Source organism: Bufo bufo, chromosome 5, assembly GCF_905171765.1.
Source record: "Bufo bufo chromosome 5, aBufBuf1.1, whole genome shotgun sequence".
NCBI classification, from domain to species: domain Eukaryota; kingdom Metazoa; phylum Chordata; class Amphibia; order Anura; family Bufonidae; genus Bufo; species Bufo bufo.
Genome location: NC_053393.1, coordinates 562,337,583 through 562,360,933, shown reverse-complemented (window position 1 = coordinate 562,360,933; position 23,351 = coordinate 562,337,583). Strand labels below are relative to the sequence as shown.

General features: G+C 55.8%; 1 protein-coding gene across 28 annotated transcripts in view; it reads left to right on the top strand.

Moving 5' to 3' along the window:
- Window positions 1-23,351, top strand: part of OBSCN (obscurin, cytoskeletal calmodulin and titin-interacting RhoGEF) — a 622,289-nt gene that overhangs the window by 285,061 nt on the left and 313,877 nt on the right. For all 28 annotated transcript variants that reach the window (XM_040431714.1, XM_040431713.1, XM_040431717.1 and 25 more), the window contains one exon: window positions 5,940-6,212. In XM_040431714.1, coding sequence (XP_040287648.1) covers window positions 5,940-6,212 — 273 coding nt within the window. The remainder of the gene's footprint in view (window positions 1-5,939; window positions 6,213-23,351) is intronic.

Below are 23,351 nucleotides of genomic sequence, written 5' to 3'. Positions count from 1 at the left end.
GGAGAGTGTTGCCCTGCCTGTTGGAACTGCTGTGTGTTCCCCTCGTCTCCCCTCCTTGGTTGCCCAAGGAACTACGGACTCTGCCATCAGCGTTGTCAGATGGAAATTTTTGGAGCAATTTTTCAACAAGGACCTTCTGGTATTGCACCATTTTGTCCAAAATGCGTAAAATGCGTGGGTCACGGGAAAGGCAGCTCAACATGAAGTCAGCCATGTGTGCCAGAATACCAACAGGCAAGACTTCGCTGTCGTCATCAGGAGGATGACTCTCAATCTCCTCATCCTCTTCTGCCCACCCACGCTGAACAGATGGAATTAAACTTCCATGGGTACTACCCTCTGTAGCGGAGGCAACCGTCTCCTAACCGTCTCCTGCTCATCCTACTTCCCCTCATCATCCAATTTGCGCTGAGAAGACTATCTGAGGGTGGTCTGGCTATCACCCTGTGTACTGTCTTCCCCCAGTTCCACCTCTTCCACATACAAAGCGTCCACCTTAATTGTGAGCAGCGAGGGTTTGAGAAGACACAGAAGTTGGATGGTTACGCTGATAATAGCGTTATCGCCGCTCACCATCTGTGTTGATTCCTCAAAGTTGTGTAAAACCTCACAGAGGTCAGACATCCATGCCCACTCCTCGCTTGTGAAGAGCGGAAGCTGACTGGAAAGGCGACTAGTATGTTGCAGCTGGTATTCCACTACTGCCCTCTGCTGCTCACAAAGCCTGACCAACAGCGTTGACAGACCGGCTGAAGCTGTCGATGACTTGCGGAAATGTGCACACACGCGGCGCACCTTCACCAGTAGCTCAGGCAAATTGGGGTAGGTTTTGAGAAACCGCTGAACCACTAAGTTGAAGACTTGGGCAAGGCATGGTATGTGTGTGAGCTTGCCAAGCTTCAAAGCCACCGCCAAGTTACAGCCATTATCAGACACAACCATGCCTGGTTCTAGGTTGAGTGGGGAGAGCCACAGCTCAGTCTGGTCCCTTATCCCCTGCCACGGCTCTGCGGCGGTGTGTGCTGTTTGTCCCCTAAGCAGATCAGCTTCAGCACGGCCTGTTGCCGCTTCCCCACTGCAGTGCTACACTGCTTCCAGCTACTGACTGATGTCTGACTGGTGCTGCATGCGGATAATTCAGAGGTGAAAGTGGTGGAGGAGGCAAAGGGGGGTTGGAGCCACTAATGTAGGTGCTGGCGGAAACCCTGATTGATGTAGGGCCCGCGCCGGTAGCACCTGTGCCATCCCAGGGTACGACTAGCTCCCGACCTCCACAGCGTTCACCCAGTGTGCCGTCAGGGAAATGCAGCGTCCCTGGCCGAAAGCACTTGTCCATGTGTCAGTCGTTAAGTGGACCTTCCCAGTAACTGCGTTGGTCAGGGCACGGGTGATGTTACGGGACACATGCTGGTGTAAGACGGGCACGGCACACCTTGAAAAATAGTGGTGGCTGGGGACTGCGTAACGAGGGACGGCAGCCGACATCAGGCTGCGGAAGGCCTCAGTGTCCACAAGCCTAAATGGCAACATTTCCAGGGCCAGTAATTTGGAAAGTTGCGCATTTAGTGCTATGGCCTGTGGGTGGGTGGCTGGGTATTTGCGCTTGTGTTCAAATGCCTGGGGTAAGGACATTTGTACTCTGCGCTGGGACACGGAAGTGGATGTGGTCGCTGATGGTGCTTGTGAAGGTCCACGTGCAGGGCGGGAGGCATCCGGGCCTGCGCCTTTGACAAGGGAAGAGGAGGCAGTGGTGTGACCCACAGACACTGGTTGTGGACCCAGGTGTTCGGCCCACCTATTACGGTGCTTTGATGCCATGTGGCGGATCATGCTGGTGGTGGTGAGGTTGCGAGTGTTCACGCCCCTGCTCAATTTGGTACGCCACAAGTTGCAAATTACAATTCTTTTGTCGTCCGCGCTTTCCTCAAAAAAGCGCCAGACTGCGGAACACCTACCCCTTGGCAAGGGAGATTACTGCAAGGGTGTGCTTTGGGGAACAGTTGCGGGCCTGTTTGGTGTGGCCTGCCTTTTCCCTTTTACCACCCCCCCACTGACTCTTCCAGCCTGTTGCGGTGCTGTGGATCCCTCCCCCTCTGTACTGCTATCCTCGCTCGGCTTTCCACCTTCCCAGGTTGGGTCAGTGACTTCATCGTCCATCACCTCCTCTTCCACTTCCTCACTTTGGTCATCCTCCTGACTTGTTGACCTAACAAGAAACTCAGTTATTGACAACTGTGTCTCATCCTCATCATCAACCTCTTGAGACAGTAATTGCCGTTGACTCATTGGCAACTGTGTCTCATCATCATCCACCTCGTGAAACAGTAATTACCGTTCCCCACTGTCATCTTCTTGTGAATGTGGATGCTCAAGAGTTTGGGAATCAGGGCACACAATCTCCTCGTGTCCCTCTTCAAGTGTGCTTGTGGAGAGGCCCAAATGAAGGAATGGCGATGAAAAGAGGTCCTCTGAATATCCGAGTGTGGGATCACTTGTTTGGCCAGACTCTCCATGGTGGGAGGAAGCAGGATCAGGGTGAGGATTGTGTTGACCAGACTACTGAGACTGGACTACTGAGACTGGACTTGGTGGAAGACAGGGTGGTGCTTAACCGACTGGACTCATTATCTATTGAAATCCAACCGACCACCTGCTCGCACTGGTCTGACTTCGAGAGTGGTGTCCTGCACCGCCCTGCAAACTGGGACATGAAGCTAGGTATCGTGGATGAGTGTGTTTCTTGTGCTCTGGCAGCAGGTACAGTTTCACCGCGCCCACGGCCTCTGCGTGCACCATCAGCAGGACGGCCGCTGCCCTGTCCCTTACTGCTCGCCTTCCGCATATGAAATGTTATATATGCTTGAACGTATGTCAGACGTACAGTAGCGTAGGATTTGGAAGTGTATGCGGAAATAAATTACAAAAGGTATTTGTGATTAGGAAACGTTACACAGGAGATGTACCCCAGGTAATGTCACTGTCCGCAGCGGACACAGTCTACGGTAAAAGTACACTGGACGGCACAGATATTTTTGGGATGCGCACACGTTACACAGGAGATGTAGCGCCGCTCATGTCACTGTCCGCAGCGACCTAACTATTGCACAGGATGCGCTAAAAATAGATATTGCTGCCGCACACAATAGTCCTTAAAAGGACTTTTGGGTCTCTGCCAAGTTTTTTAAGAAAAAAATTCACTCCCTACACTGTCTGTTCCTTCCTATTCTCCGCACCCGATGACGCGTTCCGGCCAGCCAATCACTGTAATGCCAGTAACCAACATGGCTACGGCATTACAGTGAGGGCAGCACTTACCTGCATGTAGCAGCCAACAAACGTGCGGGGGAGGAGACTCGAGCACATGCGGTATTCGGCCGAGCATGCTCGGTCAACACTAGTAATATCATTATAATGTATGGTGTATTATGCTCCAGTACAATAAAATCATTATAATCTAAGGTACAAACCGGATTCCAAAAAAGTTGGGACACTATACAAATCGTGAATAAAAACTGAATGCAATGATGTGGAGGTGCCAACTTCTAATATTTTATTCAGAATAGAACATAAATCACGGAACAAAAGTTTAAACGGAGAAAATGTACCATTTTAAGGGAAAAATATGTTGAATCAGAATTTCATGGTGTCAACAAATCCCCAAAAAGTTGGGACAAGGCCATTTTCACCACTGTGTGGCATCTTCCCTTCTTCTTACAACACTCAACAGACGTCTGGGGACCGAGGAGACCAGTTTCTCCAGTTTAGAAATAGGAATGCTCTCCCATTCTTGTCTAATCCAGGCCTCTAACTGTTCAATCGTCTTGGGCCTTCTTTGTTGCACCTTCCTCTTTATGATGCGCCCAATGTTCTCTATAGGTGAAAGATCTGGACTGCAGACTGGCCATTTCAGTACCCGGATCCTTCTCCTACGCAGCCATGATGTTGTGATTGATGCAGAATGTGGTCTGGCATTATCTTGTTGAGAAATGCAGGGTCTTCCCTGAAAGAGATGACGTCTGGATGGGAGCAGATGTTGTTCTAGAACCTGAAGATATTTTTCTGCATTGATGGTGCCTTTCCAGACATGCAAGCTGCCCATGCCACACGCACTCATGCAACCCCATACCATCAGAGATGCAGGCTTCTGAACTGAGCGTTGAGAACAACTTGGGTTGTCCTTGTCCTCTTTGGTCCGGATGACATGGCGTCCCAGATTTCCAAAAAGAACTTCGAATCGTGACTCGTCTGACCACAGAACAGTCTTCCATTTTGCCACACTCCATTTTAAATGATCCCTGGCCCAGTGAAAACGCCTGAGCTTGTGGATCTTGCTTAGAAATGGCTTCTTCTTTGCACTGTAGAGTTTCAGCTGGCAGCGGCGGATGGCCCGGTGGATTGTGTTCACTGACAATGGTTTCTGGAAGTATTCCTGAGCCCATTCTGTGATTTCCTTTACAGTAGCATTCCTGTTTGAGGTGCAGTGTCGTTTAAGGGCCCGGAGATCACGGGCATCCAGTATGGTTTTACCGCCTTGACCCTTACGCACAGAGATTGTTCCAGATTCTCTGAATCTTCGGATGATGTTATGCACAGTTGATGATAGATGCAAAGTCTTTGCAGTTTTTCGCTGGGTAACACCTTTCTGATATTGCTCCACTATCTTTCTGCGCAACATTGTGGGAATTGGTGATCCTCTACCCATCTTGGCTTCTGAGAGACACTGCCACTCTGAGAAGCTCTTTTTATACCCAATCATGTTGCCAATTGACCTAATTAGTGTTAATTGGTCTTCCAGCTCTTCGTTATGCTCAAATTTACTTTTTCCAGCCTCTTATTGCTACTTGTCCCAACTTTTTTGGGATTTGTTGACACCGTGAAAATTTTCCTTTAAAATGATACATTTACTCGGATTAAACGTTTGATCCGTCATCTACGTTCTATTACAAATAAAATATTGACATTTGCCATCTCCACATCATTGCATTCAGTTTTTATTCACAATTTGTTTAGTGTCCCAACTTTTTTGGAATCCGGTTTGTATATTACGCTCCAGTGCAGTAAAATCATTATAATGTACGGTGTATTACGCTATAGTACAGTAATACCATTATACTGTATGGTGTATTAACCTCCAGTACAGTAATATCATTATAATGTATTGTGTATTAGGCTGCAGTGCAGTAATATCATAATGTACGGTTTATTACGCTCCGGTACAGTAATATCATTATAATGTACGGTTTATTACGCTCCGGTACAGTAATATCATTATAATGTATGGTGTATTAGGCTGCAGTGCAGTAATATCATAATGTACGGTTTATTACGCTCCGGTACAGTAATATCATTATAATGTACGGTTTATTACGCTCCGGTACAGTAATATCATTATGTACGGTTTATTACGCTCCGGTACATTAATATCATTATAATGTACGGTTTATTACGCTCCGGTACAGTAATATCATTATGTACGGTTTATTACGCTCCGGTACAGTAATATTATTATAATGTACGGTTTATTACGCTCCGGTACAGTAATATCATTATGTACGGTTTATTACGCTCCGGTACAGTAATATCATTATGTACGGTTTATTACGCTCCGGTACAGTAATATCATTATAATGTACAGTTTATTACGCTCCGGTACAGTAATATCATTATGTAAGGTTTATTACGCTCCGGTACAGTAATATCATTATGTACGGTTTATTACGCTCCGGTACAGTAATATCATTATAATGTACAGTTTATTACGCTCCGGTACAGTAATATCATTATGTAAGGTTTATTACGCTCCGGTACAGTAATATCATTATGTACGGTTTATTACGCTCCGGTACAGTAATATCATTATAATGTATGGTTTATTACGCTCCGGTGCCGTTGATGGTTTCACCTCCTGATGATGTCATCGTTCCTTCTGTTTCCTGTAGAGAAGAATAAGATCCTGCAGGGTCTGGAGAACGTGGAGGCGCTGGAGGGCGGGGAGGCACTGTTTGAGTGCTACCTCTCTAAGCCGGAGTGCTACAACTACAACTGGCTGGTGGATGACGAGGCGGCCAAGAGCTCCGACAACGTGGAGATGGTTTACTTCGAGAATGGCCGCCGGCATCTGCTGCTGCTGAAGAACCTGACGGCGGAGGACAGCTGCCGAGTCACCTTCATGGCCGGGGACGCCGTGACCTCCGCCTTCCTGAGTGTGCGAGGTAAGACCACTTCACGGCCTCTGCCGCCCCTCCGCCACCAGTAGTGAGCTGCTACCAGTGACCCCCCAAACCCCAGACCTGGGGGGGCAGCACCTCTGCTGACACTATGCTCCATTCACCTCCAGAGCTGCAGTCCTGCTGTCACAACATGTCCTATGCTCCATTCACCTCCAGAGCTGCAGTCCTGCTGTCACAACATGTCCTATGCTCCATTCACCTCCAGAGCTGCAGTTCTGCTGTCAGAACATGTCCTATGCTCCATTCACCTCCAGAGCTGCAGTCCTGCTGTCACATGTCCTATGCTCCATTCACCTCCAGAGCTGCAGTCCTGCTGTCACAACATGTCCTATGCTCCATTTACCTACAGAGCTGCAGTCCTGCTGTCAAAACATGCCCTATGCACCATTCACCTCCAGAGCTGCAGTCCTGCTGTCACATGTCCTATGCTCCATTCACCTCCAAAGCTGCAGTCCTGCTGTCACAACATGTCCTATGCTCCATTCACCTCCAAAGCTGCAGTCCTGCTGTCAGAGGTTGCACTACATTTTTTCCGAAAGAGTAAAAATACTCCTCTTACTATTTTTGAGGAGTATTTTTAGCCGAGGAAGAGGGGGAAAGTTGAAGTCATTTTAAATACATAATACGTGGCCTGCACTTGTTCACACCTGCGCTTGGAGCCTCCGCCACAGATTTTGTCAAAAAGACTGGACAAAAAATCCTTACATGCAGGAGCTTTTTGTCCGGTAAAAAGACAGGATCCCAAACAGAAACTGAACGGGTCCCATCCTAGTGACTGGAGTCTGTTCTCTCTGCTCCTGTCAGTCAGGCCGGGATCACATCCTAGTGACTGGAGTCTGTTCTCTCTGCTCCTGTCAGGCCGGGGTCACATCCTAGTGACTGGAGTCTGTTCTCTCTGCTCCTGTCAGTCAGGCCGGGGTCCCATCCTAGTGACTGGAGTCTGTTCTCTCTGCTCCTGTCAGTCAGGCCGGGGTCCCATCCTAGTGACTGGAGTCTGTTCTCTCTGCTCCTGTCAGTCAGGCCGGGGTCCCATCCTAGTGACTGGAGCCTGTTCTCTCTGCTCCTGTCAGTCAGGCCGGGGTCCCATCCTAGTGACTGGAGCCTGTTCTCTCTGCTCCTGTCAGTCAGGCCGGGGTCCCATCCTAGTGACTGGAGTCTGTTCTCTCTGCTCCTGTCAGTCAGGCCGGGGTCCCATCCTAGTGACTGGAGCCTGTTCTCTCTGCTCCTGTCAGTCAGGCCGGGGTCACATCCTAGTGACTGGAGTCTGTTCTCTCTGCTCCTGTCAGTCAGGCCGGGGTCCCATCCTAGTGACTGGAGTCTGTTCTCTCTGCTCCTGTCAGTCAGGCCGGGGTCCCATCCTAGTGACTGGAGTCTGTTCTCTCTGCTCCTGTCAGTCAGGCCGGGGTCCCATCCTAGTGACTGGAGTCTGTTCTCTCTGCTCCTGTCAGTCAGGCCGGGGTCCCATCCTAGTGACTGGAGTCTGTTCTCTCTGCTCCTGTCAGTCAGGCCGGGGTCCCATCCTAGTGACTGGAGTCTGTTCTCTCTGCTCCTGTCAGTCAGGCCGGGGTCCCATCCTAGTGACTGGAGTCTGTTCTCTCTGCTCCTGTCAGTCAGGCCGGGGTCCCATCCTAGTGACTGGAGTCTGTTCTCTGTGCTCCTGTCAGTCAGGCCGGGGTCCCATCCTAGTGACTGGAGTCTGTTCTCTCTGCTCCTGTCAGTCAGGCCGGGGTCCCATCCTAGTGACTGGAGTCTGTTCTCTGTGCTCCTGTCAGTCAGGCCGGGGTCCCATCCTAGTGACTGGAGTCTGTTCTCTCTGCTCCTGTCAGTCAGGCCGGGGTCCCATCCTAGTGACTGGAGCCGGTTCTCTCTGCTCCTGTCAGTCAGGCCGGGGTCACATCCTAGTGACTGGAGTCTGTTCTCTCTGCTCCTGTCTGTCAGGCCGGGGTCCCATCCTAGTGACTGGAGCCTGTTCTCTCTGCTCCTGTCAGTCAGGCCGGGGTCACATCCTAGTGACTGGAGTCTGTTCTCTCTGCTCCTGTCAGTCAGGCCGGGGTCCCATCCTAGTGACTGGAGTCTGTTCTCTCTGCTCCTGTCAGTCAGGCCGGGGTCCCATCCTAGTGACTGGAGCCTGTTCTCTCTGCTCCTGTCAGTCAGGCCGGGGTCCAATCCTAGTGACTGGAGTCTGTTCTCTCTGCTCCTGTCAGTCAGGCCGGGGTCCCATCCTAGTGACTGGAGCCTGTTCTCTCTGCTCCTGTCAGTCAGGCCGGGGTCCCATCCTAGTGACTGGAGTCTGTTCTCTCTGCTCCTGTCAGTCAGGCCGGGGTCCCATCCTAGTGACTGGAGTCTGTTCTCTCTGCTCCTGTCAGTCAGGCCGGGGTCACATCCTAGTGACTGGAGTCTGTTCTCTCTGCTCCTGTCAGTCAGGCCGGGGTCACATCCTAGTGACTGGAGTCTGTTCTCTCTGCTCCTGTCAGTCAGGCCGGGGTCCCATCCTAGTGACTGGAGTCTGTTCTCTCTGCTCCTGTCAGTCAGGCCGGGGTCCCATCCTAGTGACTGGAGCCTGTTCTCTCTGCTCCTGTCAGTCAGGCCGGGGTCCCATCCTAGTGACTGGAGTCTGTTCTCTCTGCTCCTGTCAGTCAGGCCGGGGTCCTATCCTAGTGACTGGAGTCTGTTCTCTCTGCTCCTGTCAGTCAGGCCGGGGTCCCATCCTAGTGACTGGAGCCTGTTCTCTCTGCTCCTGTCAGTCAGGCCGGGGTCACATCCTAGTGACTGGAGCCGGTTCTCTCTGCTCCTGTCAGTCAGGCCGGGGTCCCATCCTAGTGACTGGAGACTGTTCTCTCTGCTCCTGTCAGTCAGGCCGGGGTCACATCCTAGTGACTGGAGTCTGTTCTCTCTGCTCCTGTCAGTCAGGCCGGGGTCACATCCTAGTGACTGGAGTCTGTTCTCTCTGCTCCTGTCAGTCAGGCCGGGGTCCCATCCTAGTGACTGGAGTCTGTTCTCTCTGCTCCTGTCAGTCAGGCCGGGGTCACATCCTAGTGACTGGAGTCTGTTCTCTCTGCTCCTGTCAGTCAGGCCGGGGTCCCATCCTAGTGACTGGAGTCTGTTCTCTCTGCTCCTGTCAGTCAGGCCGGGGTCCCATCCTAGTGACTGGAGTCTGTTCTCTCTGCTCCTGTCAGTCAGGCCGGGGTCACATCCTAGTGACTGGAGCCGGTTCTCTCTGCTCCTGTCAGTCAGGCCGGGGTCCCATCCTAGTGACTGGAGTCTGTTCTCTCTGCTCCTGTCAGTCAGGCCGGGGTCCCATCCTAGTGACTGGAGTCTGTTCTCTCTGCTCCTGTCATTTAGGCCGGGGTCCCATCCTAGTGACTGGAGCCTGTTCTCTCTGCTCCTGTCAGTCAGGCCGGGGTCCCATCCTAGTGACTGGAGCCTGTTCTCTCTGCTCCTGTCAGTCAGGCCGGGGTCCCATCCTAGTGACTGGAGCCTGTTCTCTCTGCTCCTGTCAGTCAGGCCGGGGTCCCATCCTAGTGACTGGAGTCTGTTCTCTCTGCTCCTGTCAGTCAGGCCGGGGTCCCATCCTAGTGACTGGAGTCTGTTCTCTCTGCTCCTGTCATTTAGGCCGGGGTCCCATCCTAGTGACTGGAGTCTGTTCTCTCTGCTCCTGTCAGTCAGGCCGGGGTCCCATCCTAGTGACTGGAGTCTGTTCTCTCTGCTCCTGTCAGTCAGGCCGGGGTCCCATCCTAGTGACTGGAGTCTGTTCTCTCTGCTCCTGTCATTTAGGCCGGGGTCCCATCCTAGTGACTGGAGCCTGTTCTCTCTGCTCCTGTCAGTCAGGCCGGGGTCACATCCTAGTGACTGGAGCCTGTTCTCTCTGCTCCTGTCAGTCAGGCCGGGGTCACATCCTAGTGACTGGAGTCTGTTCTCTCTGCTCCTGTCAGTCAGGCCGGGGTCCCATCCTAGTGACTGGAGCCTGTTCTCTCTGCTCCTGTCAGTCAGGCCGGGGTCCCATCCTAGTGACTGGAGTCTGTTCTCTCTGCTCCTGTCAGTCAGGCCGGGGTCCCATCCTAGTGACTGGAGTCTGTTCTCTCTGCTCCTGTCAGTCAGGCCGGGGTCCCATCCTAGTGACTGGAGCCTGTTCTCTCTGCTCCTGTCAGTCAGGCCGGGGTCCCATCCTAGTGACTGGAGTCTGTTCTCTCTGCTCCTGTCAGTCAGGCCGGGGTCCCATCCTAGTGACTGGAGTCTGTTCTCTCTGCTCCTGTCAGTCAGGCCGGGGTCCCATCCTAGTGACTGGAGTCTGTTCTCTCTGCTCCTGTCAGTCAGGCCGGGGTCACATCCTAGTGACTGGAGTCTGTTCTCTCTGCTCCTGTCAGTCAGGCCGGGGTCACATCCTAGTGACTGGAGTCTGTTCTCTCTGCTCCTGTCAGTCAGGCCGGGGTCACATCCTAGTGACTGGAGTCTGTTCTCTCTGCTCCTGTCAGTCAGGCCGGGGTCCCATCCTAGTGACTGGAGTCTGTTCTCTCTGCTCCTGTCAGTCAGGCCGGGGTCCCATCCTAGTGACTGGAGTCTGTTCTCTCTGCTCCTGTCAGTCAGGCCGGGGTCCCATCCTAGTGACTGGAGTCTGTTCTCTCTGCTCCTGTCAGTCAGGCCGGGGTCACATCCTAGTGACTGGAGTCTGTTCTCTCTGCTCCTGTCAGTCAGGCCGGGGTCACATCCTAGTGACTGGAGTCTGTTCTCTCTGCTCCTGTCAGTCAGGCCGGGGTCCCATCCTAGTGACTGGAGTCTGTTCTCTCTGCTCCTGTCAGTCAGGCCGGGGTCCCATCCTAGTGACTGGAGTCTGTTCTCTCTGCTCCTGTCAGTCAGGCCGGGGTCCCATCCTAGTGACTGGAGCCGGTTCTCTCTGCTCCTGTCAGTCAGGCCGGGGTCACATCCTAGTGACTGGAGTCTGTTCTCTCTGCTCCTGTCAGTCAGGCCGGGGTCACATCCTAGTGACTGGAGTCTGTTCTCTCTGCTCCTGTCAGTCAGGCCGGGGTCACATCCTAGTGACTGGAGTCTGTTCTCTCTGCTCCTGTCAGTCAGGCCGGGGTCACATCCTAGTGACTGGAGCCTGTTCTCTCTGCTCCTGTCAGTCAGGCCGGGGTCACATCCTAGTGACTGGAGTCTGTTCTCTCTGCTCCTGTCAGTCAGGCCGGGGTCACATCCTAGTGACTGGAGTCTGTTCTCTCTGCTCCTGTCAGTCAGGCCGGGGTCACACCCTAGTGACTGGAGTCTGTTCTCTCTGCTCCTGTCAGTCAGGCCGGGGTCACATCCTAGTGACTGGAGTCTGTTCTCTCTGCTCCTGTCAGTCAGGCCGGGGTCACATCCTAGTGACAGGAGTCTGTTCTCTCTGTTCCTGTCAGTCAGGCCGGGGTCCCATCCTAGTGACTGGAGCCTGTTCTCTCTGTTCCTGTCAGTCAGGCCGGGGTCCCATCCTAGTGACTGGAGTCTGTTCTCTCTGCTCCTGTCAGTCAGGCCGGGGTCCCATCCTAGTGACTGGAGTCTGTTCTCTCTGCTCCTGTCAGTCAGGCCGGGGTCACATCCTAGTGACTGGAGTCTGTTCTCTCTGCTCCTGTCAGTCAGGCCGAGGTCACATCCTAGTGACTGGAGCCTGTTATCTCTGCTCCTGTCAGTCAGGCCGGGGTCCCATCCTAGTGACTGGAGTGTGTTCTCTCTGCTCCTGTCAGTCAGGCCGGGGTCACATCCTAGTGACTGGAGTCTGTTCTCTCTGCTCCTGTCAGTCAGGCCGGGGTCACATCCTAGTGACTGGAGCCTGTTCTCTCTGCTCCTGTCAGTCAGGCCGGGGTCACATCCTAGTGACTGGAGTCTGTTCTCTCTGCTCCTGTCAGTCAGGCCGGGGTCACATCCTAGTGACTGGAGTCTGTTCTCTCTGCTCCTGTCAGTCAGGCCGGGGTCACACCCTAGTGACTGGAGTCTGTTCTCTCTGCTCCTGTCAGTCAGGCCGGGGTCACATCCTAGTGACTGGAGTCTGTTCTCTCTGCTCCTGTCAGTCAGGCCGGGGTCACATCCTAGTGACAGGAGTCTGTTCTCTCTGTTCCTGTCAGTCAGGCCGGGGTCCCATCCTAGTGACTGGAGCCTGTTCTCTCTGTTCCTGTCAGTCAGGCCGGGGTCCCATCCTAGTGACTGGAGTCTGTTCTCTCTGCTCCTGTCAGTCAGGCCGGGGTCCCATCCTAGTGACTGGAGTCTGTTCTCTCTGCTCCTGTCAGTCAGGCCGGGGTCCCATCCTAGTGACTGGAGTCTGTTCTCTCTGCTCCTGTCAGTCAGGCCGAGGTCACATCCTAGTGACTGGAGCCTGTTCTCTCTGCTCCTGTCAGTCAGGCCGGGGTCCCATCCTAGTGACTGGAGCCTGTTCTCTCTGCTCCTGTCAGTCAGGCCGGGGTCCCATCCTAGTGACTGGAGTCTGTTCTCTCTGCTCCTGTCAGTCAGGCCGGGGTCCCATCCTAGTGACTGGAGTCTGTTCTCTCTGCTCCTGTCAGTCAGGCCGGGGTCCCATCCTAGTGACTGGAGTCTGTTCTCTCTGCTCCTGTCAGTCAGGCCGGGGTCCCATCCTAGTGACTGGAGCCTGTTCTCTCTGCTCCTGTCAGTCAGGCCGGGGTCCCATCCTAGTGACTGGAGTCTGTTCTCTCTGCTCCTGTCAGTCAGGCCGGGGTCCCATCCTAGTGACTGGAGTCTGTTCTCTCTGCTCCTGTCAGTCAGGCCGGGGTCCCATGCTAGTGACTGGGGTCTGTTCTCTCTGCTCCTGTCAGTCAGGCCGGGGTCCCATCCTAGTAACTGGAGCCTGTTCTCTCTGCTCCTGTCAGTCAGGCCGGGGTCCCATCCTAGTGACTGGAGCCTGTTCTCTCTGCTCCTGTCAGTCAGGCCGGGGTCCCATCCTAGTGACTGGAGTCTGTTCTCTCTGCTCCTGTCAGTCAGGCCGGGGTCCCATCCTAGTGACTGGAGTCTGTTCTCTCTGCTCCTGTCAGTCAGGCCGGGGTCCCATCCTAGTAACTGGAGTCTGTTCTCTCTGCTCCTGTCAGTCAGGCCGGGGTCCCATCCTAGTAACTGGAGCCTGTTCTCTCTGCTCCTGTCAGTCAGGCCGGGGTCCCATCCTAGTGACTGGAGCCTGTTCTCTCTGCTCCTGTCAGTCAGGCCGGGGTCCCATCCTAGTGACTGGAGCCTGTTCTCTCTGCTCCTGTCAGTCAGGCCGGGGTCCCATCCTAGTGACTGGAGTCTGTTCTCTCTGCTCCTGTCAGTCAGGCCGGGGTCCCATCCTAGTGACTGGAGTCTGTTCTCTCTGCTCCTGTCAGTCAGGCCGGGGTCCCATCCTAGTGACTGGAGTCTGTTCTCTCTGCTCCTGTCAGTCAGGCCGGGGTCCCATCCTAGTAACTGGAGTCTGTTCTCTCTGCTCCTGTCAGTCAGGCCGGGGTCCCATCCTTGTAACTGGAGCCTGTTCTCTCTGCTCCTGTCAGTCAGGCCGGGGTCCCATCCTAGTGACTGGAGCCTGTTCTCTCTGCTCCTGTCAGTCAGGCCGGGGTCACATCCTAGTGACTGGAGCCTGTTCTCTCTGCTCCTGTCAGTCAGGCCGGGGTCCCATCCTAGTGACTGGAGTCTGTTCTCTCTGCTCCTGTCAGTCAGGCCGGGGTCCCATCCTAGTAACTGGAGTCTGTTCTCTCTGCTCCTGTCAGTCAGGCCGGGGTCACATCCTAGTGACTGGAGTCTGTTCTCTCTGCTCCTGTCAGTCAGGCCGGGGTCCCATCCTAGTGACTGGAGTCTGTTCTCTCTGCTCCTGTCAGTCAGGCCGGGGTCCCATCCTAGTGACTGGAGTCTGTTCTCTCTGCTCCTGTCAGTCAGGCCGGGGTCCCATCCTAGTGACTGGAGCCTGTTCTCTCTGCTCCTGTCAGTCAGGCCGGGGTCCCATCCTAGTGACTGGAGTCTGTTCTCTCTGCTCCTGTCAGTCAGGCCGGGGTCCCATCCTAGTGACTGGAGTCTGTTCTCTCTGCTCCTGTCAGTCAGGCCGGGGTCCCATGCTAGTGACTGGAGTCTGTTCTCTCTGCTCCTGTCAGTCAGGCCGGGGTCCCATCCTAGTGACTGGAGCCTGTTCTCTCTGCTCCTGTCAGTCAGGCCGGGGTCCCATCCTAGTGACTGGAGCCTGTTCTCTCTGCTCCTGTCACTCAGGCCGGGGTCCCATCCTAGTGACTGGAGTATGTTCTCTCTGCTCCTGTCAGTCAGGCCGGGGTCCCATCCTAGTGACTGGAGTCTGTTCTCTCTGCTCCTGTCAGTCAGGCCGGGGTCCCATCCTAGTAACTGGAGTCTGTTCTCTCTGCTCCTGTCAGTCAGGCCGGGGTCCCATCCTAGTAACTGGAGCCTGTTCTCTCTGCTCCTGTCAGTCAGGCCGGGGTCCCATCCTAGTGACTGGAGCCTGTTCTCTCTGCTCCTGTCAGTCAGGCCGGGGTCCCATCCTAGTGACTGGAGCCTGTTCTCTCTGCTCCTGTCAGTCAGGCCGGGGTCCCATCCTAGTGACTGGAGTCTGTTCTCTCTGCTCCTGTCAGTCAGGCCGGGGTCCCATCCTAGTGACTGGAGTCTGTTCTCTCTGCTCCTGTCAGTCAGGCCGGGGTCCCATCCTAGTGACTGGAGTCTGTTCTCTCTGCTCCTGTCAGTCAGGCCGGGGTCCCATCCTAGTAACTGGAGTCTGTTCTCTCTGCTCCTGTCAGTCAGGCCGGGGTCCCATCCTAGTAACTGGAGCCTGTTCTCTCTGCTCCTGTCAGTCAGGCCGGGGTCCCATCCTAGTGACTGGAGCCTGTTCTCTCTGCTCCTGTCAGTCAGGCCGGGGTCACATCCTAGTGACTGGAGCCTGTTCTCTCTGCTCCTGTCAGTCAGGCCGGGGTCCCATCCTAGTGACTGGAGCCTGTTCTCTCTGCTCCTGTCAGTCAGGCCGGGGTCCCATCCTAGTGACTGGAGTCTGTTCTCTCTGCTCCTGTCAGTCAGGCCGGGGTCCCATCCTAGTGACTGGAGTCTGTTCTCTCTGCTCCTGTCAGTCAGGCGGGGTCCCATCCTAGTGACTGGAGTCTGATCTCTCTGCTCCTGTCAGTCAGGCCGGGGTCCCATCCTAGTGACTGGAGTCTGTTCTCTCTGCTCCTGTCAGTCAGGCCGGTGTCCCATCCTAGTGACTGGAGCCTGTTCTCTCTGCTCCTGTCAGTCAGGCCGGGGTCCCATCCTAGTGACTGGAGTCTGTTCTCTCTGCTCCTGTCAGTCAGGCCGGGGTCCCATCCTAGTGACTGGAGTCTGTTCTCTCTGCTCCTGTCAGTCAGGCCGGGGTCCCATCCTAGTAACTGGAGCCTGTTCTCTCTGCTCCTGTCAGTCAGGCCGGGGTCCCATCCTAGTAACTGGAGCCTGTTCTCTCTGCTCCTGTCAGTCAGGCCGGGGTCCCATCCTAGTGACTGGAGCCTGTTCTCTCTGCTCCTGTCAGTCAGGCCGGGGTCCCATCCTAGTGACTGGAGTCTGTTCTCTCTGCTCCTGTCAGTCAGGCCGGGGTCCCATCCTAGTGACTGGAGTCTGTTCTCTCTGCTCCTGTCAGTCAGGCCGGGGTCCCATCCTAGTGACTGGAGTCTGTTCTCTCTGCTCCTGTCAGTCAGGCCGGGGTCCCATCCTAGTGACTGGAGTCTGTTCTCTCTGCTCCTGTCAGTCAGGCCGGGGTCACATCCTAGTGACTGGAGCCTGTTCTCTCTGCTCCTGTCAGTCAGGCCGGGGTCCCATCCTAGTGACTGGAGCCTGTTCTCTCTGCTCCTGTCAGTCAGGCCGGGGTCCCATCCTAGTGACTGGAGTCTGTTCTCTCTGCTCCTGTCAGTCAGGCCGGGGTCCCATCCTAGTGACTGGAGTCTGTTCTCTCTGCTCCTGTCAGTCAGGCCGGGGTCCCATCCTAGTGACTGGAGTCTGATCTCTCTGCTCCTGTCAGTCAGGCCGGGGTCCCATCCTAGTGACTGGAGTCTGTTCTCTCTGCTCCTGTCAGTCAGGCCGGTGTCCCATCCTAGTGACTGGAGTCTGTTCTCTCTGCTCCTGTCAGTCAGGCCGGGGTCCCATCCTAGTGACTGGAGCCTGTTCTCTCTGCTCCTGTCAGTCAGGCCGGGGTCCCATCCTAGTGACTGGAGCCTGTTCTCTCTGCTCCTGTCAGTCAGGCCGGGGTCCCATCCTAGTAACTGGAGTCTGTTCTCTCTGCTCCTGTCAGTCAGGCCGGGGTCCCATCCTAGTGACTGGAGTCTGTTCTCTCTGCTCCTGTCAGTCAGGCCGGGGTCCCATCCTAGTGACTGGAGCCGGTTCTCTCTGCTCCTGTCAGTCAGGCCGGGGTCCCATCCTAGTGACTGGAGCCTGTTCTCTCTGCTCCTGTCAGTCAGGCCGGGGTCCCATCCTAGTGACTGGAGTCTGTTCTCTCTGCTCCTGTCAGTCAGGCCGGGGTCACATCCTAGTGACTGGAGTCTGTTCTCTCTGCTCCTGTCAGTCAGGCCGGGGTCCCATCCTAGTGACTGGAGTCTGTTCTCTCTGCTCCTGTCAGTCAGGCCGGGGTCCCATCCTAGTGACTGGAGTCTGTTCTCTCTGCTCCTGTCAGTCAGGCCGGGGTCCCATCCTAGTGACTGGAGTCTGTTCTCTCTGCTCCTGTCAGTCAGGCCGGGGTCCCATCCTAGTGACTGGAGTCTGTTCTCTCTGCTCCTGTCAGTCAGGCCGGGGTCCCATCCTAGTGACTGGAGTCTGTTCTCTCTGCTCCTGTCAGTCAGGCCGGGGTCCCATCCTAGTGACTGGAGCCTGTTCTCTCTGCTCCTGTCAGTCAGGCCGGGGTCCCATCCTAGTGACTGGAGTCTGTTCTCTCTGCTCCTGTCAGTCAGGCCGGGGTCCCATCCTAGTGACTGGAGTCTGTTCTCTCTGCTCCTGTCAGTCAGGCCGGGGTCCCATCCTAGTGACTGGAGTCTGTTCTCTCTGCTCCTGTCAGTCAGGCCGGGGTCACATCCTAGTGACTGGAGTCTGTTCTCTCTGCTCCTGTCAGTCAGGCCGGGGTCCCATCCTAGTGACTGGAGTCTGTTCTCTCTGCTCCTGTCAGTCAGGCCGGGGTCACATCCTAGTGACTGGAGCCTGTTCTCTCTGCTCCTTTCAGTCAGGCCGGGGTCCCATCCTAGTGACTGGAGTCTGTTCTCTCTGCTCCTGTCAGTCAGGCCGGGGTCACATCCTAGTGACTGGAGTCTGTTCTCTCTGCTCCTGTCAGTCAGGCCGGGGTCCCATCCTAGTGACTGGAGTCTGTTCTCTCTGCTCCTGTCAGTCAGGCCGGGGTCACATCCTAGTGACTGGAGTCTGTTCTCTCTGCTCCTGTCAGTCATCCGGGGTCCCATCCTAGTGACTGGAGTCTGTTCTCTCTGCTCCTGTCAGTCAGGCCGGGGTCCCATCCTAGTGACTGGAGTCTGTTCTCTCTGCTCCTGTCAGTCAGGTCGGGGTCACATCCTAGTGACTGGAGTCTGTTCTCTCTGCTCCTGTCAGTCAGGCCGGGGTCACATCCTAGTGACTGGAGTCTGTTCTCTCTGCTCCTGTCAGTCAGGCCGGGGTCCCATCCTAGTGACTGGAGCCTGTTCTCTCTGCTCCTGTCAGTCAGGCCGGGGTCCCATCCTAGTGACTGGAGCCTGTTCTCTCTGCTCCTGTCAGTCAGGCCGGGGTCCCATCCTAGTGACTGGAGTCTGTTCTCTCTGCTCCTGTCAGTCAGGCCGGGGTCCCATCCTAGTGACTGGAGTCTGTTCTCTCTGCTCCTGTCAGTCAGGCCGGGGTCCCATCCTAGTGACTGGAGTCTGTTCTCTCTGCTCCTGTCAGTCAGGCCGGGGTCACATCCTAGTGACTGGAGTCTGTTCTCTCTGCTCCTGTCAGTCAGGCCGGGGTCACATCCTAGTGACTGGAGTCTGTTCTCTCTGCTCCTGTCAGTCAGGTCGGGGTCACATCCTAGTGACTGGAGTCTGTTCTCTCTGCTCCTGTCAGTCAGGCCGGGGTCCCATCCTAGTGACTGGAGTCTGTTCTCTCTGCTCCTGTCAGTCAGGCCGGGGTCCCATCCTAGTGACTGGAGTCTGTTCTCTCTGCTCCTGTCAGTCAGGCCGGGGTCCCATCCTAGTGACTGGAGATTGTTCTCTCTGCTCATGTCAGTCAGGCCGGGGTCCCATCCTAGTGACTGGAGCCTGTTCTCTCTGCTCCTGTCAGTCAGGCCGGGGTCCCATCCTAGTGACTGGAGCCTGTTCTCTCTGCTCCTGTCAGTCAGGCCGGGGTCCCATCCTAGTGACTGGAGTCTGTTCTCTCTGCTCCTGTCAGTCAGGCCGGGGTCCCATCCTAGTGACTGGAGTCTGTTCTCTCTGCTTCTGTCAGTCAGGCCGGGGTCCCATCCTAGTGACTGGAGTCTGTTCTCTCTGCTCCTGTCAGTCAGGCCGGGGTCCCATCCTAGTGACTGGAGTCTGTTCTCTCTGCTCCTGTCAGTCAGGCCGGGGTCCCATCCTAGTGACTGGAGCCTGTTCTCTCTGCTCCTGTCAGTCAGGCCGGGGTCCCATCCTAGTGACTGGAGTCTGTTCTCTCTGCTCCTGTCAGTCAGGCCGGGGTCACATCCTAGTGACTGGAGTCTGTTCTCTCTGCTCCTGTCAGTCAGGCCGGGGTCCCATCCTAGTGACTGGAGTCTGTTCTCTCTGCTCCTGTCAGTCAGGCCGGGGTCACATCCTAGTGACTGGAGTCTGTTCTCTCTGCTCCTGTCAGTCAGGCCGGGGTCACATCCTAGTGACTGGAGTCTGTTCTCTCTGCTCCTGTCAGTCAGGCCGGGGTCCCATCCTAGTGACTGGAGTCTGTTCTCTCTGCTCCTGTCAGTCAGGCCGGGGTCACATCCTAGTGACTGGAGTCTGTTCTCTCTGCTCCTGTCAGTCAGGCCGGGGTCCCATCCTAGTAACTGGAGCCTGTTCTCTCTGCTCATGTCAGTCAGGCCGGGGTCACATCCTAGTGACTGGAGTCTGTTCTCTCTGCTCCTGTCATTCAGGCCGGGGTCACATCCTAGTGACTGGAGTCTGTTCTCTCTGCTCCTGTCAGTCAGGCCGGGGTCCCATCCTAGTGACTGGAGTCTGTTCTCTCTGCTCCTGTCAGTCAGGCCGGGGTCCCATCCTAGTAACTGGAGTCTGTTCTCTCTGCTCCTGTCAGTCAGGCCGGGGTCCCATCCTAGTGACTGGAGTCTGTTCTCTCTGCTCCTGTCAGTCAGGCCGGGGTCCCATCCTAGTGACTGGAGTCTGTTCTCTCTGCTCCTGTCAGTCAGGCCGGGGTCCCATCCTAGTGACTGGAGTCTGTTCTCTCTGCTCCTGTCAGTCAGGCCGGGGTCCCATCCTAGTAACTGGAGCCTGTTCTCTCTGCTCATGTCAGTCAGGCCGGGGTCACATCCTAGTGACTGGAGTCTGTTCTCTCTGCTCCTGTCATTCAGGCCGGGGTCACATCCTAGTGACTGGAGTCTGTTCTCTCTGCTCCTGTCAGTCAGGCCGGGGTCCCATCCTAGTGACTGGAGTCTGTTCTCTCTGCTCCTGTCAGTCAGGCCGGGGTCCCATCCTAGTAACTGGAGTCTGTTCTCTCTGCTCCTGTCAGTCAGGCCGGGGTCCCATCCTAGTGACTGGAGTCTGTTCTCTCTGCTCCTGTCAGTCAGGCCGGGGTCACATCCTAGTGACTGGAGTCTGTTCTCTCTGCTCCTGTCAGTCAGGCCGGGGTCACATCCTAGTAACTGGAGTCTGTTCTCTCTGCTCCTGTCAGTCAGGCCGGGGTCACATCCTAGTGACTGGAGTCTGTTCTCTCTGCTCCTGTCAGTCAGGCCGGGGTCCCATCCTAGTAACTGGAGTCTGTTCTCTCTGCTCCTGTCAGTCAGGCCGGGGTCCCATCCTAGTGACTGGAGTCTGTTCTCTCTGCTCATGTCAGTCAGGCCGGGGTCACATCCTAGTGACTGGAGTCTGTTCTCTCTGCTCCTGTCATTCAGGCCGGGGTCACATCCTAGTGACTGGAGTCTGTTCTCTCTGCTCCTGTCAGTCAGGCCGGGGTCCCATCCTAGTGACTGGAGTCTGTTCTCTCTGCTCCTGTCAGTCAGGCCGGGGTCCCATCCTAGTAACTGGAGTCTGTTCTCTCTGCTCCTGTCAGTCAGGCCGGGGTCCCATCCTAGTAACTGGAGCCTGTTCTCTCTGCTCCTGTCAGTCAGGCCGGGGTCCCATCCTAGTGACTGGAGCCTGTTCTCTCTGCTCCTGTCAGTCAGGCCGGGGTCACATCCTAGTGACTGGAGTCTGTTCTCTCTGCTCCTGTCAGTCAGGCCGGGGTCCCATCCTAGTGACTGGAGCCTGTTCTCTCTGCTCCTGTCAGTCAGGCCGGGGTCCCATCCTAGTGACTGGAGCCTGTTCTCTCTGCTCCTGTCAGTCAGGCCGGGGTCCCATCCTAGTGACTGGAGTCTGTTCTCTCTGCTCCTGTCAGTCAGGCCGGGGTCCCATCCTAGTGACTGGAGTCTGATCTCTCTGCTCCTGTCAGTCAGGCCGGTGTCCCATCCTAGTGACTGGAGTCTGTTCTCTCTGCTCCTGTCAGTCAGGCCGGGGTCACATCCTAGTGACTGGAGCCTGTTCTCTCTGCTCCTGTCAGTCAGGCCGGGGTCCCATCCTAGTGACTGGAGCCTGTTCTCTCTGCTCCTGTCAGTCAGGCCGGGGTCCCATCCTAGTGACTGGAGTCTGTTCTCTCTGCTCCTGTCAGTCAGGCCGGGGTCCCATCCTAGTAACTGGAGTCTGTTCTCTCTGCTCCTGTCAGTCAGGCCGGGGTCCCATCCTAGTGACTGGAGTCTGTTCTCTCTGCTCCTGTCAGTCAGGCCGGGGTCCCATCCTAGTGACTGGAGCCGGTTCTCTCTGCTCCTGTCAGTCAGGCCGGGGTCCCATCCTAGTGACTGGAGCCTGTTCTCTCTGCTCCTGTCAGTCAGGCCGGGGTCCCATCCTAGTGACTGGAGTCTGTTCTCTCTGCTCCTGTCAGTCAGGCCGGGGTCACATCCTAGTGACTGGAGTCTGTTCTCTCTGCTCCTGTCAGTCAGGCCGGGGTCCCATCCTAGTGACTGGAGTCTGTTCTCTCTGCTCCTGTCAGTCAGGCCGGGGTCACATCCTAGTGACTGGAGTCTGTTCTCTCTGCTCCTGTCAGTCAGGCCGGGGTCCCATCCTAGTGACTGGAGTCTGTTCTCTCTGCTCCTGTCAGTCAGGCCGGGGTCCCATCCTAGTGACTGGAGTCTGTTCTCTCTGCTCCTGTCAGTCAGGCCGGGGTCCCATCCTAGTGACTGGAGTCTGTTCTCTCTGCTCCTGTCAGTCAGGCCGGGGTCCCATCCTAGTGACTGGAGTCTGTTCTCTCTGCTCCTGTCAGTCAGGCCGGGGTCCCATCCTAGTGACTGGAGTCTGTTCTCTCTGCTCCTGTCAGTCAGGCCGGGGTCCCATCCTAGTGACTGGAGCCTGTTCTCTCTGCTCCTGTCAGTCAGGCCGGGGTCCCATCCTAGTGACTGGAGTCTGTTCTCTCTGCTCCGGTCAGTCAGGCCGGGGTCCCATCCTAGTGACTGGAGCCTGTTCTCTCTGCTCCTGTCAGTCAGGCCGGGGTCCCATCCTAGTGACTGGAGTCTGTTCTCTCTGCTCCTGTCAGTCAGGCCGGGGTCCCATCCTAGTGACTGGAGCCGGTTCTCTCTGCTCCTGTCAGTCAGGCCGGGGTCCCATCCTAGTGACTGGAGTCTGTTCTCTCTGCTCCTGTCAGTCAGGCCGGGGTCCCATCCTAGTGACTGGAGCCTGTTCTCTCTGCTCCTGTCAGTCAGGCCGGGGTCCCATCCTAGTGACTGGAGTCTGTTCTCTCTGCTCCTGTCAGTCAGGCCGGGGTCACATCCTAGTGACTGGAGTCTGTTCTCTCTGCTCCTGTCAGTCAGGCCGGGGTCCCATCCTAGTGACTGGAGTGTGTTCTCTCTGCTCCTGTCAGTCAGGCCGGGGTCACATCCTAGTGACTGGAGTCTGTTCTCTCTGCTCCTGTCAGTCAGGCCGGGGTCCCATCCTAGTAACTGGAGTCTGTTCTCTCTGCTCCTGTCAGTCAGGCCGGGGTCCCATCCTAGTGACTGGAGCCTGTTCTCTCTGCTCCTGTCAGTCAGGCCGGGTTCCCATCATAGTGACTGGAGCCTGTTCTCTCTGCTCCTGTCAGTCAGGCCGAGGTCCCATCCTAGTGACTGGAGCCTGTTTTCTCTGCTCCTGTCAGTCAGGCCGGGGTCACATCCTAGTGACTGGAGCCTGTTCTCTCTGCTCCTGTCAGTCAGGCCGGGGTCACATCCTAGTGACTGGAGTCTGTTCTCTCTGCTCCTGTCAGTCAGGCCGGGGTCCCATCCTAGTGACTGGAGTCTGTTCTCTCTGCTCCTGTCAGTCAGGCCGGGGTCCCATCCTAGTGACTGGAGCCTGTTCTCTCTGCTCCTGTCAGTCAGGCCGGGGTCCCATCCTAGTAACTGGAGTCTGTTCTCTCTGCTCCTGTCAGTCAGGCCGGGGTCCCATCCTAGTGACTGGAGCCTGTTCTCTCTGCTCCTGTCAGTCAGGCCGGGGTCACATCCTAGTGACTGGAGCCTGTTCTCTCTGCTCCTGTCAGTCAGGCCGGGGTCACATCCTAGTGACTGGAGTCTGTTCTCTCTGCTCCTGTCAGTCAGTCCGGGGTCCCATCCTAGTGACTGGAGTCTGTTCTCTCTGCTCCTGTCAGTCAGGCCGGGGTCCCATCCTAGTGACTGGAGTCTGTTCTCTCTGCTCCTGTCAGTCAGGCCGGGGTCCCATCCTAGTGACTGGAGTCTGTTCTCTCTGCTCCTGTCAGTCAGGCCGGGGTCCCATCCTAGTGACTGGAGCCTGTTCTCTCTGCTCCTGTCAGTCAGGCCGGGGTCCCATCCTAGTGACTGGAGTCTGTTCTCTCTGCTCCTGTCAGTCAGGCCGGGGTCCCATCCTAGTGACTGGAGTCTGTTCTCTCTGCTCCTGTCAGTCAGGCCGGGGTCCCATCCTAGTGACTGGAGTCTGTTCTCTCTGCTCCTGTCAGTCAGGCCGGGGTCCC